Source organism: Melozone crissalis, unplaced genomic scaffold, assembly GCF_028551555.1.
Source record: "Melozone crissalis strain CALT ecotype California unplaced genomic scaffold, PUWL_Pcris_2 ptg000027l_1, whole genome shotgun sequence".
Classification (NCBI taxonomy): Eukaryota; Metazoa; Chordata; class Aves; order Passeriformes; family Passerellidae; genus Melozone; species Melozone crissalis.
This window is the reverse complement of record NW_026535805.1, coordinates 88,117,052-88,133,650: the sequence shown is the minus strand read 5'-3', so window position 1 is coordinate 88,133,650 and position 16,599 is coordinate 88,117,052. Positions and strand designations below refer to the sequence as shown.

The window sequence follows — 16,599 nt, the reverse complement described above, 5'->3', positions numbered from 1 at the left end:
TGGTTTTACATAAATATATATCATTATAGATGCGTAAAAAGAATAGTCCTTTTGTTTACCCACCAGTGTCAGACACAACAGAGCTACTGGAAGAGTAGAAGAAAATCTCACTAACTGTCTCTCTCTGGAGCCTAGGGTGTTCTTTTTCTTTTATTTCTTTAAACAAGGCAGCATAGAACTCTGATTTCAGAATATTGTTAATGTTTAAGAAAAGCTACAAAAAATATTTAAGAATATGTCTCTTGGGAAAAAAAAAATCTTAAATTAATTCTGCATTGATCACTGCCAAATGTATGCATTAATTGAATTAAATGTGCCAGTAATGCTCAGTGCCAGTCATTGTGCTCACTGGCATTGTTTTCTAGTCTTGTCTGAGATTTGAGGAAAGTTTTCAAAACGACTCTTCAAAATATGCCACCTTTTAAATTTGGTGGAGGCGTAAAAAGAGAATTATGTCAGGGTATGGAAAACAGCTTCAGTTACAATCAGGACTTAACTTCAAAGAGTAAGGAGTATTTATAAACTCCAAACAGCTACTTTTGAAAGGATCCATTGGATCCTTTTTTTATATATATATTTTAATGCTTTTAAAATAAGCCAATATTATAATTTCTTGTGGCTCTCTTGCTACCATAACATTCTTTGATTCTTAGCCTAGACCTCCAGGAGAAAAAAAAACTAAGATAAAAAAGAAGCACCAATGTGAAGGGGATGATACTCAAGTTCTGCAAAATTGGAGACAGAATTAATGGAAGGTATTGAGAAAATAACAATTTTAAACATATGGAAAAGTCACTTAGACACCTCCCCTCTGCACTGCTTCCACTCACATCTGTTAAATTACAACTGTTTTGTTTCTGATACATTAGACATTTTGAAGCTACCAGAAAGCAGGGAAGTCTCTCAGGATTGCCTTCAGACTTGGCCCAACAGCTGCCCATGCAGAAATCCCATTTTCTCTTCCACATCCCTGTTTGCCTACTATCGCTGCTTTCTTCATACAATGAATACTCTCAGCCTCATCAGCAGCTATGTGGACAAATATAAAGCAAAATATTTTCATGAAAAAAAGATGAACATTATTCTGCTGGTTTAGCTCACTAAAGCAGCTCAAATATCTGTCAGCTTTTGCAAAGTGCAGCAGCCCTATAGCAGTTTGACATGACTGAAATTTCAGCCTTACTTTTGTATTCATATAGGTTAGAGATAGAACTGTTATGCCTGGGGAGCTTTGTTTTGTTTGGTTGGTTGGTTTTGGGTTTTCTTGTTAGTTTTTTTTTTTTTTTTTTTTTTATTTAATGAATTATCTGGTTCACAAAATCTTTAAATCCTTGATATTCCTGTTGTTTCTAATAGAAGTATATTAAAGCTAGAGGGACAGGCTGAAAATGTGCAGGAATGTTTGTGCAACTGTGCTGGAACAAAGAAAAGCACCATAGAATGGAAGCAGTAGGCATGTAAAAGTTTCTTGTCAAACACTTCTCTAGGTAAAAATGTCTTTTCTTCAAATCTGTCCTCAAAAAGCAGTTGGAAAAGCAACAAAGAACTTCATCTTCTTACTAAGAAGAAAGCACGTTCTCAGAACTGAACATTGTAAGAATTGAAGTAACGTAATTGGTCTGATTATGTACATTATACATACTGGAAATACTGAAGTAAGTTGAAAACATTCAGCGATTAAAACCTAACACTCCAGCCCAATCCTTTTGGTGTATCTAGCGTACTTCTCTAACTGTAAAAGCAAACAGAAAGAAAATGAGGGGAAAAGAAAGGACAAGGGAAAAAGGAAAAATTAAAGAAGAACAAAGAAAAATAAATGAACTGTATAAAAATAGTAACAAAGGAATAGAACAGAACAGAATATTTCAGTTTAAAGGGACCTACAACAATCATTTTGTCCAACAGACTGGCCAATCCCGGGCTGACCAAGTAAAAGCACATTGATAAAAGCATTGTCCAAATGCCTCTTAAACATTGATAGGCTTGGGGTTTCACCTCTCTACAAAGTACATTTCAGTGTTTGACCCCTCTCTGGATAAAGAAATTCTTCCTAATACCCAGTCTAGAACTCTCCTGGTGCAGCCTTAAACCATTCCCACACATCCTTTTCATATATGGTATTGCAAATAGCAAAGCTCTCATCTTTTAAAAGATGGACAAAACATAGGGGACAACCTCCTACACATCTATAGGATGATGAAGTGCTAGTCATGCATTTTCAGGGCATTTACTCTTACTTTGTCCACTTTTTACTTTGCAGGCAAGCCCCAGAAGTAATCTAATTTTTAGACATTTACAAAAAGAAAAAAAACACCAGAAAGAAACCCAGGCTGAAAAATCCATCTGGAATAATAAATGCAGCAGGGAGGAGGCTGGCTAAACTCTAAGGGGAGTGTTAAGACTATTCTTTTCACTTGCTGTTGCATATTTAAGAAATGAATAATTTATTTGTTTGTATTTTTAATATATTGAGCTATAGTATTTGAAATTACAAGCATCTATTAAAAGATCTGTCTTGAGTAATTCATATGCCCCACTGTGCTTGATTTATAACTTTCTACATTTGGAAACATGCCCTTAAAAAAGACAGTGTTGAAATATTTTGCAAAATACCAGCATTAAGAACATGGTCAGGTCAGCTAAAAAAATCCATATTATCATATAAAGACTTTTACTGTGAATACTTCTTGTAGGTCACTCCCTGGGGACAGAACAGGTAATATAAATTAGCTGAATCTATACATAGTTACAGGATTCAATGAGAATTAACTGTCATACATTCACTGATTAAACAATTTATTTGTTTAAATTATCTTTGAATCCAGCAGCCTACCACTGAGGTAGGAAGAATGCTATTTTATTTAATTTATTAATGGCTTAGATAAATATAAATAATTAATGAAGCCATATTCCTAGAGAAGCTATCAAGTAGCAGATCATAAATTATTGTCTGAATTACTTTTTTTCTGCAGTGGAATCTTTAATTTAAGTGAATGAAGTGTGAAATATTCTTTCTAGATTCTGTGACTGATGAAATTATATGAATGTTACTGTCTTCAAAATGCACATACTCCAAACAGCATTTTAATTAAATGCTGCAGAGTTGACTGAAATTTCAAAAAAAATTACAAAAGAAAGGAAACTAACCCCACTCTTGGTTCTGATTTTACAAAAAATAAAATTCTAAAATGTTAAGATTGGTTACATTATGCAAAAATATATAAAGAAACACAAGTGATGTGCATAATACATTAGTTGGCCAAAGTGATTTTTTGGAATTCATATGTAAGTGGGCACAATTTTGAAAATCTCTTAGAACAATGTACTGTGAAAAATATGGCTTTTTGTGTGAGAGGTAAAAATTTCTGTTAAAAAAGACATTTTATTTGATATTTCATTTGAATTTACAGAAAAGAAAACTGCTGAAAAAGGCACCCGTGAGTCAACAGAACGTGAGAACTTAGAAGTTTTGTTTCATGCCTTGAACTTAAGTGACTGTGCTGATATCTGGGGCCTGCAGCCAATGCATTTCTGCTGGAATGCTGTTGATTTTACTCATACATCTTTCTTTTTGACATGTGAGGTACAACTTTCTTACATCACAGTAGTTGCCACTTTTCTATTGTGAATTTATAAACATCCCTTGTGCAGATCTATTTTATGCATTTATACAAATTAATTTTCATAACTGTATCTGTGTTACTATTGCAAGTTATTGTAACTTTGTATAATGGGTATTTATATAAGACTTGAAATTAAATGATGGAAATGTTGACCCCAAAATGCATCACTTTACATCATTCCTATCCTGAGAGATGTATTTTTTGCCCATGCACAGTGAAGAGTCTCTATATAGCCAGAGGAGTGCAATTTTGGGGGTTTTTTCAAATAATGTTTGAGTTAACCATTGGCTTTCAAAGATCTAAATGTTAAACCTTTTCCAGTATTTCTCAGGGTATCTTGATAGTCCATCAACATGGAAGTGCCAGGGACACAAAGAGTAATATGTTCTGGAAGAGTCATAGTTTGATCCACTTGACCACAGCTAGTGAAGACTTGTCAAAAAACCTTGCAAAAGTGAAGAGAATCATGTAATATATTCAAAGATTCTTCTCATTATATTTTGCAACTGAGCATTACTGATATTAATAGCAGAATTTGATTGTATTAACTGCAAAGGAATAAAGGATCAAGAAATGGGTATTTCACCTTTATCTCAAAATTTTTTTTGCCTCACCATTATCAGGTGTTTTAGGAACATCACTGCTACACCACTAAAGCCCCCTCTTAATCTAATTCTGCAATTTTCTGCAGCTCAGCAACAGAGAAACATTAGAGAAATTACTAGCTCTAATTTCTTCTATGCACCATAGCTATATACTATTTTCCATTTTGCATTTCTCAAGAGCTAGAAGAAATTTATGCAATTTTCAAGATTACTTACACACACCATTTGTCATTTTCAAAATGTCAAAGGCATTACTTTGCATACATCTCCACACACACAGAGTTCGTCTGGCGTGTACCGACAGGATTCTCCTCATCTGCCACGTAAAGGCAGATCATCTGAAAGGTGCATGCTCAGTAGAGCTATTCATGTGGAATCAGTCCCAAATATTCACTTGTCAGCCATCTACATGCTCCAGGTTCAACACTGAAGCAAATGGCAATTCAGAAGAAAATCTGCCCAAGCCAGATGGGAAATAGCCTGCTGTCAAACATGCTGAAGAGAAAGAGGAATTTAGAAAAGAAATAAGAACCTGAAACACCATCCAGAGAGATGAAGTATGATTTTTCCAAAAGATTATTTCAATTATGTTTCTCCCAATTGGAAAATAGAAAACTGAAAGGAAAAAAAATTAAAAACAAACAAACAAACAAACAAACAAAAAAAACCAACCAAACCCCCCCCGCAAAAATACCCAAGAAATGGAGAAAGTAGCTTCACAGAGCATTAAGGCTTTAACATAAAGTGTATAAAAGCTACATTTCTAACCTTCCATGTGGTTCACATTAGCAAATATATTAATAAATATTCATTGTAACATAGCATTTGTCACTTAATATTACTGTGTTTTACAGCATGTTGACCATAGGAAATTCCCATTAACTGTATTTCAGTAGGAAATAAAAAGTAGATTGCTGGATAGTCCAGGTTTTCTTGAAAATAATGCTACAATATCTATTTGATAGGATGACCATAAGCATTTGGACGTATCATAACTGTTTAGGAGCTCATTGCAATTGTAAATTAAGGCCCAACTGGGCTATATTCAAGAACAACCCAAATTTATAACAAGCATGATGATGGAATGGGAAATTGAAACCACTGGAAATGGTAATAAACACTTCAGTTTATCTGTAATGGAAAGCATAAGTTGCCCTGCATACCCAAAGGGTTTGTTCTCCCTCCCTCCTCCTCTCCCATTCCCATTTTATTAATTGTCTTTTTGTGTCTTTTCGTGTCTTTTCACTCACTTTCTTCTTCCCTCCTTCCCACCCCTCATTCCTCCCTTGAACATCAATATTGGATGATGAGGTGAATGCCCCCACAAAGACAAATTCCAACCTCTAAAAGACACTCGTGTGCATTTCTAATAGATAACTGTGGGTAATATCTATATATATTATTATAATATGATAGAAATTAGAAAGCAACTATACACCATGTTGACAATGATATGCAAATCATTTTCCTTATTATTCACTGATGAAGAACACACACCTGGCAAAATAGTGCTTCCTGATAAAAAATGCCAGAATAAAGCAAATAAAAACCCCTTGCATGTGGATCTTCAGACTGGAAGATTAAAAAAAAAATTCAAACAAACCTTCTCTAGTGAAGCAACTATTTTACTCTTGGTTACAACGCTATAAACAATGTTGCAAAGATAGACAACAAAATAAACAAAACCCATTACAAGGTTCTCTCTTATCTGCTCCAAAGTATCAGTTGCTACAAGGCATCTCATCCCAGGTCTGTTGTTTCCTTTTCCTTATAAATCAAGGGGGTTTTTACCCTAGCATCAGAAGTGGTTGACCAAAAATGAATTGTGGTGCATACAAAACTTTAATTTAAAAACTTATATCATGAGAATCAGGCATTGTATGCATAATTTACCAAATTCTCCCTAGCTCATATTTCACTCTCCCTAGTTTATATTTCACTACTCATACCATACAGAATTCTGCTTTACACCGACTTCAAGTATCACTGTATCTTGTTAATTTTAAAGATGTGTGCTGATTCTGACAATCCCATTTTGTGCCAAAAGTACATTCTTTTCAACTTCCTTCCTCAAAGTTACGTTTTTGCAATCTAAACTTTCTTTACTTCGCTAGTGCTTTTAGAGGAATTAAAATAATCATGTAAACTCATAATTTGCTTCTCCAGTTTATTTTGGGAAGGAATTGATACCCATGTACTTCCTGATCCACAGTTTTTTGGGTTTTTTTTCTCCTAATCTTGTGCAACTTTCTTTCTCTAAGTTTAAAATATTAACATCACGAGTGAAGAACCTTTACTGCAGTACTCTAAACTGGTGTTATATTTTCTTGGCTGCATTTTCCAAGTGATTATCTTGTCATAAACTGATAGAATACTTCTCTGTTTGGAAAGCTTTTAGATCTTTTTCTTGTAGGTGCTTAAACTCACGCAAATTATTTTTTTCACTAATTATTATTCAGTTGTCTTCAAAATAATCAAGATATGTTGCACCTACTTCATTTGGTGCTGCTCTCCAAAAGTAACCATATCCTTTCTACTGCAGTCAACATAAAATCTGTAACAAATGATTCCTGCAAATTTAACCTTATGTGCAAAGACATCTGCAATTTCAAGCAGAAGTTCTCGGTGATAAATTGTAGTTTTTGTAAGTTTTGCAGATGACATAAATATCTTCCCAACACCATGCCTGCAACAACATATGAAGTTTAAAAAGGACAAGTGCTGGATTCTGCACCTGGGGTGGGCCAACCCTGGTTGTGTGTGGAGACTAGGGAAAAAGACTCTGGAGAGCAGCGCTGTGGAAAGTGACCTGGGAGTCCTGGCTGATGGCAAGTGGAACATGAGCCAGCAGTGCCCTGGCAGCCAGGAGGGCCAGTGGTGTCCTGGGGGGCATCAGGCTCAGCATCAGAGCTGGGCATGGGAGGGGATTGTCCTGCTCTGCTCTGCTCTGCTCTGCTCTGCTCTGCTCTGCACTGGGGTGGCCTCGCCTCGAGTGCTGGGGGCAGTTTTGGCACTACAATATAAGACATTAAACCATTAGAGAGCTTCCAAATGAGGACCACCAACGTGCCGAAGAGTCTGGAGGAGAAACTTTATGAGAAGCAGCTGAGGTCACTTGGTCTGTTCAGCCTGGAGGAGATGAAGGGGAGACCCCCTTGCAGTTACAACTTCCTCATGAGGAGAAGACACAGGGCAGGTATAGATCAATTTGATGACCAGTGACAAGACTAGAAACAGCATGAAGCTGAATCAGGGGCACTTAGGTTTGATATCAGGAAATGGTTATTTATCCAGAAGGTGGTTGGGCACTGGAACAGGCTCACCAAGAAAGTGGCAGCCACAGCATCTGTCCTGTCTTAGTTCAACTGTTTGGACAATGCTCTCAGGCACATGGTGTGATTTTAGTGTCCTGTTCAGGGTCATGAGTTGGACTCAATGATCCTGATGGGTCCCTTCCAACACAGCATATTCTGTGATTCTATGATTCTATAAATGCAAGCAGTTCTGTATTGTTCTTGTAGACAAGTTGCCTCCCAAACAGGCAAAAGCAGTAGAGTATACTTTGAATGTGAAGCCATTACACTGCAGTTTTCCAAGCACTTGACAAGTTACTTGTAGGATTATTAACTCTAATAAGATATTACTCAGTTGCATGTCTATAAACTCCTTTCACAGTCATTAAATAATGATGTAATCTACTTCTATAGATATAACCAAGTCATTAGTTCTTTTAAAGTCTCTAGAATTATTTTTCCCTGTAGAAATGAGATTAGCTATAATGCATGAGAATATTTTGCATTATCCACTGCTCTGTAATACTTTTTAGCTCCAATAAAGCAAAATATTTAACAAAACTATTCTGACAGACATCATGGAAATGCTTCTTCATAAGGATTCCTTTCAAATGTATGTGCAAACTATGCATCATTCTAGCAGAGGCTAGATCACAATCCTTTTCTTCTGAGACTGTGCACCTAATACACAGGATATAAACCCATTATAAATGTCAGTTCTCTCAACAGCATTTCATAAATACTGCTGAAATATTGGATTAATCTCATTCTTAGCTGTTTTGGGAAAGCCCCAGATGCTGGTTTTTTCTACCTTCATTTCTTTTGTGAAAAATTTTACTTTACATCCTATTTTAAATTTTGTTCTATTTCCCCTTATGAAGCTGTCATATTTTTTTTTAGATCTTTCTTTAACCGCTTTTGTTAAGTTTAAGACTTTTTTTAACTCTTATTTTACCTCCTTTGGTGATTGCTGATTCCTGCAGGTATGTCCTGTAATTGTTTCATCTTGATTCAAGACAACTGTCCGCTCACATACCCCCTTGTACAACACTATTTTTTCTCTTGACACAGATAATTTTTTTGTTACTTGGAATCTTGTGGATGAATAACAGCTGAATAATGTCTCTGATGTGACTCAAAATTAGTAAAGAAATAGTGCCTTCTGTCCCCATATAAAGTAGGGAATAAAGACCTACAGAAAGTTTACTCAACTGCCTTGGCTCTTTACATTCAGTATTTCTTCCCCTAAACTTAAACTCCAGAATTCTGATCCTGAATTTATCATTGTTTTAAAGATGTTTTCTCTGGTGTTTATGATTCTTCTCTGACTTACACATTAACAGAACAATTTTTAGAGTGTTTTGGTCTCTCTGATTTCTATCAGTTTGACGTTTCAATGCTCACTTAAATTTCTGGGGCGTGCCTCAGATGCTTCACAAGTTTGCATGCAGCTTATTTAAAGATTACAAAATATCCCTAAGATTTGATTTTTTTTCCTGCTAAACCTAAATGAAATGTGGGCTTTATACTCAAAATAACACAAAGGTTTATAAATAAGAAAATATAAGATGCCAAAAAGACCAGCAGGTCTGAAGTTCAGTCAATTCTGTCATTTGCACATGTATAGAATATATTCAGCAACACAAGAGCCACAATAGAACGGGGTGGAAAAATTGGTATGAATCAAAACTATATTCCTAACAACAAACTCTTCAAAGGCAGAGTGGACAGAATCATAACTTCTTCAGCAGGTGTCTGTTACACAGAAAATTACTGAAATAGTGAAAATTTCAGAGATTGAAGCAGCAGTACATATATCCAATATATAGGCGAATCTGTGTTTGATAATACTAGGTACCTCTTTATCCAAGATATTCCAGTAAACTTTATTTCTTAAAATTACTTTCCATGTGCCTTAATTATAGTACTGGGCACAACTTTCCCAGTGCAATGATATAACATATGTTATTAACACAGATGAAAACACCACCGATGAAAGTACCAAACTTAAGACCTGTCTGAAAAAAAAAAAAATGTATCCACATCAATGACAAAATGATAAATTCTTGTTTAAAATGAAGTTGAAATAAATACTTACCTGATTAATAAGTCAATAGAACCACCTTATAATATTAAGTGGAATTATTGTGTGGTACTCGCAGTCTCTGTGTGACACCATTTTTATTCCCATCTATCCTGAAATTTAATGCTGGATCTTCACCTCATATCCTTTAAAAAATCACTGCACTCAGTTCTTGCTGAATCCCCTTCTGTGGATTCTAGGAGCCAGGCTACAACCAAGTTAATACCTGCAGTTTGCTTTTAATCTAGAAACTAAAGTTTTGTAATTAGTAAAAAGCAGCTGACCTGGAAAATACTTAAAGGATTAGAATTTCCAAGCCAATATGCAAGCCTATACTCCACAAGGGTAAATCAATATTTGCTTTGTCTGTAGCATGGTATGGAATCTTTTCCTCCTCTTTTAGCAATCTCAGCAATTAGCCCTCTTTAAAAGATTCAGCCCCACTTGCTAATGCAAGCCTTCCACTATTACGACTTCATTCTCTAAACACAGAGATCAAAATATTTAAAACTTTCATTTTTATAAAATAAAGTACTGAACAGTACTATGAACAGTACTGCTGTTATTATTGAACATATGGAAGGCGCCATGTAAGACAAATTTATCATATGAAAATATACATCTATTTATAAAGTAATAACAGTTTTCTTTTTGGAAAATGCAATAAAGTCCATAAAATTTAACAAAATATGTATTGTGCCTGGTTGGAAAAAAGGAAATAAATGTAAATGCTGCCAATGTAGAGAAAGGAACAGTGCACGGGATGTTTCCCATACTGGTGCAGGAACTAAGATTAATGAAAAGAGAACACCTACCCATGGGAGTTCCAACACCGTAACCCTTGGAGTCTATCAGGCCTCCAATCTGTGTTAGGTTACAGTTCCTCTGTGTGACAAACTCAATGGTTGTGGACTCCATTAGAAATGCATAATCAGAGGTAAGCACGCGTTGGATTCCTTCTTCATTACTTTTGACAAGTACTGACTGCCTCCTGCTGCTCATGAAGGCCCACATCTTGTCATAAGTGGAGATTTTGGATTTCTGAAAGACAAATATTAAATGCAATATGACTAAGAATAATATGCCTCTATGAGTGAAAGCAAACTCTCAATTTGAACATTGCTCTCCTCTCAGATTTTACTATGTCAGGTTTTACCAAGGCAATTTTCTAAGGATATCTGTGTCTTTCATCTCATTTGTACTTCTCATCTTATCCATTTAAAAAAAAAAACAACTCACAGTCCAGTTTGTCTGAACAGACCAGACTGTCCAATGTGAAATATCTATTGTTGATCCGTTTTTATTGTTTATGTGTTTTTATGCAGGAGGAAGGCCTACAAGTACTTTAGGTCAGCGGAAAACTATTAAGCATTTCACTCTAGAAAAGATAATAAACTATGTTGTTAAGTTGTGTAGGAGAATCTGTGGATTCTGGCACAAGTGAAATTTTGCTCTTATTTCAATCACTCAGCTAAACAGTTCTGAAAACCTCATGCATAGCGTGGCAATCTGAAGTAATCAAAACGCTCACAGATGACAGTGTATGGAGAAAACAGTTGAGAAGGAGAGGTCAGATAACATTTTACCTACCATACATGACAAAAATACTTGGAGAAAAATTTTAGGTGAGAGGTAATATCACTCTCAGGTCATAATAAGGCTAGCTTGCCTTACAGAAATGGACAACTGGAAGTCCTAAAATTAATATGTGTTTTGTGATTTAATATTTTCAGAATACAAAGAACTGTTGTGGTAGGAAGGGAGTGAGTAATTTGGGACAAAGGAGTCGGTAGTGTGGAAGAAATTGATGCTGTGTAACTACAGAGGAGTTGCTTCCTTTACTTCACCTGAGTTGTTTTAAAAAGGTAATTACCTTCTCTCATTTTTGTAAAACACAGTCCTTAAGAGATCATAATGACTGGATAAACTTAACTTATTAGACATACTGAACCTTTTATACCCCATTTGTCCCATCTGTTTAATAACACTGCAAACTCAAGATGTATCAGAAAATGTTCTGTAATGTTAAATTTTGCCATGTAAATAAAATGTAGAAATATCACATAAACACTAGCATAATCAGACTTTTTAAGGTGCCTTTCCTCTTTTGATGTCACCCTTAAACATATTTCTGCCATCAGATCTGGAAGAAATACTAAACAAAGATTGTCACTACAAACATGTCTGAAGTTCAGATGATTGCCAGCCAGAAATGCTGACCCAAAAGAGAATTGGCAGTGTATGTGGAATGAAAAAGAACATTTATTTAGAAAAAAGAGGTTGCTATGTCCCCCTTCTGACATACAATCCAAGTGCTCTTTCACTATGCCCGGGGACTTGAGAAATCAAGCATTTGAGCTAAGTCTAGTGTCAATGCTAACAAAACTGAAGACTTTTAGGGCTCTGGATTTTGCACATTGTTGTTGTACTGAACATAGTCTGGGCCTGATTGCAAAATATTTTAGTAACAATGAAAGAGGAAAGCATTTCTCTTCAGAGTATTCTGTGAACACATAGAATAGAGATGACCAAATAGATACGGTCTCTCCTCATAGTATTTGTTCTTTTTTCAAATCAAATAACTCTTGCAAGCATTTAAAATTACATGGTAACATAATATACTTCAAGAAATGAATGCTCTGTAGGAATCTAAGTTAATGTATAATGCAGACAGGGTGGAAATAAATGTTTTTCAACACTTGCAAAATTTTACCAAGACCGCTTATTTAATTTTTTTATCATGCAGTCTGTACCCCAGTAAATTTTTTTGCTGCAATAAGTAATCTGAGAAATAAAAAACAGTGGCAGAGAAAAAAATTCTAGCAAATGGTTAGATGCATATTGCTGACACATGGTGGGGGGAGCAAGGAAAAGGCAAATGAGATACAAGAAAAAAAATAGAAGGAACTGTTACTATTACATATGTAATACATACGTATTTTTCTATTTTTGTTGAGAAAAAAATAAATTCAAGGATGAAAAAATATTAGCAAGGGGAATGGTTGCTTTCTACTCAATCATTAGAACATGTGAAAAAAATACAATACACTTTAAAGGACAGAGTGTTCATATTATGATAACTGATTTAATCAGCTAGGATGAAGCCACTGTTACTATTGAAAAGAAAAGGAAAAAAGTCATCAACAAAATCAGAGAAAGATCCTGCACAGGACTGCTCATTTACTGGAATAATTAAAATGAAATGAGAACATTAAAACAGTCTACACATGATTAATGAAGAAGAGAACATAAAAGCTAGAATACTGGTGCACATGGCTCACCACTGTTAAGTTGACAAGGATGACAGAAAGTGCACAAAAATTGAATGCTTTTGCACTACTTTCTTCCACCTCTAAAAGCCAAAATTATGCCAGAGAATAAGGCCATTCTAATTTTGAAACCTATATTTGCTTTTATTTGGTGCACAAGAGATTCTTTTTTTTCAGTCTTAAATTAAAAAACCTTTGTCATTGATTTAGGAAAATATAACCACAAATAGTTATCCTGTCTTTGCCAAAATACTCAGTGGACTCATTGATGAAAATCAAGAAGTCAGAACAACGAAAAGCATCAGAGCCCATTTGACATTGAATTAAATATAATGACACTCCAACATGCTTCCTGTGGTTATGACTGTATCATTCATACTGTTAGAAGCAGATGCTGCAATTTACATTACGTTTCCACCTTCCTTCACTGTGTGCAAATCAATCTGGTTAATCAACCTATACACTCCATCAATGAAGTGCATTATTTTATCTGAGTTAGTTCACCATATTGTCTCATCTGACTGGAAATCACTGTCAGGAGATCCAACCTAACTTGAAATCAACTGGAAATGATGTTTGCATGAGATAACTTGTGGTGACATGATTTACCATGCTTGTGTTCCCTCAGGAATGCTGAAGACGTAAGAAAGCTGCCTATGCCTTGAATTTCACTGGAAGAAAAAAGAGAACTAACTAATAGGAAAGCTGGAAATGAAAAGATTAAGCAAATCTAGAAACTTATCTCAGCATCAAACCTGATGGATAAAATGTTAGCTCTCACAAATGACATTCAGAGTATACTGTCAGTGTCACACTCAGCATTCATGAATTAAACATCATTGGAAGATAACTGTGCTTGTCAGGGACCACAAATGGAACCATGGCAAAGGCTCTAAGTTAGTCATAGTCTAATGCTATGTATAAATATGAGTCTGGAAACAGAATGAGTCATTGTCAGTAATGTGGTACTTACTGCTCCATCCTGGAGCACTGGCTTGGAAAGAAATATCTGAGCAGCGGGACTCTGGACCACAAGGTTAGAAAAATATCAGAATGTTGAAAATATGACAGAATAAACAAGGATCAACGTACATGGAAGCAGACTTCATAGCACAAATCAAGAGTGGATAAATGCACAGTAAAAATGTGCCAGACTAATTCTGACATTTTTCTATGAAGGAAAAATTACAGATCCATTAATGGAGATTTTTATTTTAATGATAGCTTACAACTTCTTTCCTGGCTTCTAAAAGCATTTAGGTGTTACAGAAAATGCCTCAGCTTTGCTTTCACCAATGCAATATTTAAACTCAAAAGAGTCTGTAGTAACTAAGGGAAGATTGAAGATAATTAAGATAAAATTTTGAAAAAAAAAAGTAAAAAAAATCAGCAACCCAGTACTGATATATTTTATGAAAGTATTCTCCACTACATGAGAATTACATCATCACAATTATTATGTGAGGAAAAAAACCCACAGATTCCCAATCCTACTACTAATATTAATAGAATTCTCTAAGAGTCTAACAGCTTTGTGACTTTGTTTCCCTGAGTGTTTCATGCTTAGTGGACACAAGTCACTTTTCTTAAAGTTGATTCATGGATTTTTTTAAAGCTAAAGGAACAATGCCCATTCATGCTGACCTTATGTACTGGGCAAACTATGAAGTGTCACTTCTGAATGACTTCACCAAGCTCATCACTTTCACATTTGCACTGAAATAAAAGAATGACATATGAAGAGAGATTTCAAAAAAAACCAATACACATGAGCCTTATCAAGGTGTTGAACGTGGTCTCTCAAAATATCTTTGATGACAACCTGGAAGGATAAGCACTGGGCAGATGGAGCAGCTACAAGTAGAGAAATTGCAAAGAAAGTCATATTTAACATCTCAAGCCAGATCAGCATCTTGTCAAGATTTGACTGCCTCAAGGGTCAATCCTAGACCTGATACTACTCAGTATCTTTACAAGCAGTTGGGAAAATTGTACTGAAAGCACTCTCATCAAGTTTGTGGATGACATAAAACAGAGAGGAGAGGCAGAAATAATGAAAGAAAGAGCTACCATGCAGATAGGTCGCAAAAGGCTTGGAAATTAGTATAACAGGAAATGTATGAGATTTAAGAAAGATAAATTCAAAGTCTATGCTGCGAAAAAGTAATCCCAAGCATCCATACTGGCTGGGAATTGGCTGGTGGGAGTGAATCTTTGCTGAGAAGGATTTATGGTGCCAAGAAGGCAGCTAGCAGAACATAACTAAGCAGCCTCTCTGCAGCAGGAAAGCAGACTGCAGGCAATATCAGCAGACTATAGCCAGACCCAGAACAAGGGAAGTGATTAATCCAGAATACTTGGAATTTTTCAAGCTGCACCAAGAATGCTCTGTCCAGTTTTCATTCTCAAAGTTCAAAGAAATGGTAAAATTAGACACTGCCCACCAAAGTGATCAGAAGATTGGAGATCTTAACTTAAAAAGAAAGATTTATATAAAATGGTGTTTTTCCTAGAATGGAAGGCTTACAGAGAATCTAATCACTTTCTTCCATTACCTAAAGAAAATGTTAGAGAAAAGCTGAAGACAGTCTCCTCATCAGGATGTGTGGGGACAGCATAAGAGGCAATAGCCAGTGCTTCTAATGGGAAATTCTCTGAGTGAACGGAAAAAATTCTTCACAATGAGAAAAACTAAGTATTGGAACATGTAGTTCAGAGAAGTCGTAGAATCAGTTTACTGGAAATATTTGAGACAGCTTAGTGTAACTCTGAATAAATAAATCTAGCACCATGCACCCTGAATAAGTTAATCTCACACTATGGTTTCAACTAGGAAAGCAGATCTCCTCTAACAAGAGTAAGGCACCTCTAGAGAGCCCTTCAAACTTTGTGTTCTCATTGATTTCTTTGATCCTTTATCAGCATGACCTTATGTTCAGTAATTAGGGAGTTTCTGGAGACTTCAAATTTTGACCTTGAGCAATTTCAGGAAAACAAACAACCAAAAAAATTTCCTGTTTTGGGGGGGAAAAAAGTGAAAACAAAAGAAACAAACCAAACAAACCTCAAAAGCATTGTGAATTTATCTGGTTCATACATCCAGCCAAAGGCAAACACATCATTATCTGGAAGAGTGTGTTTTCTTGACTTTTTTTCCCTCTTCATTCCTCTGAAACTCAAATTGACTCAAATCCTAATTTTTTCATACACGACCCTTTGGAAATCCTGAACAAAAGTATAGGAATCCAAACTTAACTGTTCCTATAGTAAGCTATTATTTTCATTCCTTATTCTTCTTTGTAGGTTTGAACTTTTGTTTTGACATATAAACTAAATCTACATAGCTGTGAAATAAACTAGAAAATACATTTCTGATGTTCTTAATAATGGCAAAAGCACTAATGTAGCTCAAGATTTTTTCTAAACATAAGAAGGTTAGATGTCAAATTTAGGTGAAACAAATGTTATATTAAATCCTCTTACTGCTTACAGATATTCTAAAACACCTGGGATATGTCTCCAGTATTTTAGGCCACAGAAGATTAGTACCATTAATAGAGAGATCAACAAAGTTAATTAATAGGATACATTTCAAATCATAGTGTGACAAGCCTAAAACTGAGAGAACAAACAGCCTAAGGTATCCTGCAATTCTCCTGAAGAATTATAAATACAGCATAAGTCAAAGAAAGTGCTATCCAAAAGAATTTGAACAGTATAATAAAA

General features: G+C 35.3%; 1 protein-coding gene across 4 annotated transcripts in view; it reads right to left on the bottom strand.

Annotated features, from left to right (window-relative positions):
- Positions 1-16,599, bottom strand: part of GRIK2 (glutamate ionotropic receptor kainate type subunit 2) — a 352,900-nt gene that overhangs the window by 24,436 nt on the left and 311,865 nt on the right. For all 4 annotated transcript variants that reach the window (XM_054280406.1, XM_054280404.1, XM_054280407.1 and 1 more), the window contains one exon: positions 10,420-10,645. In XM_054280406.1, the coding sequence (XP_054136381.1) occupies positions 10,420-10,645 (226 nt within the window). The remainder of the gene's footprint in view (positions 1-10,419; positions 10,646-16,599) is intronic.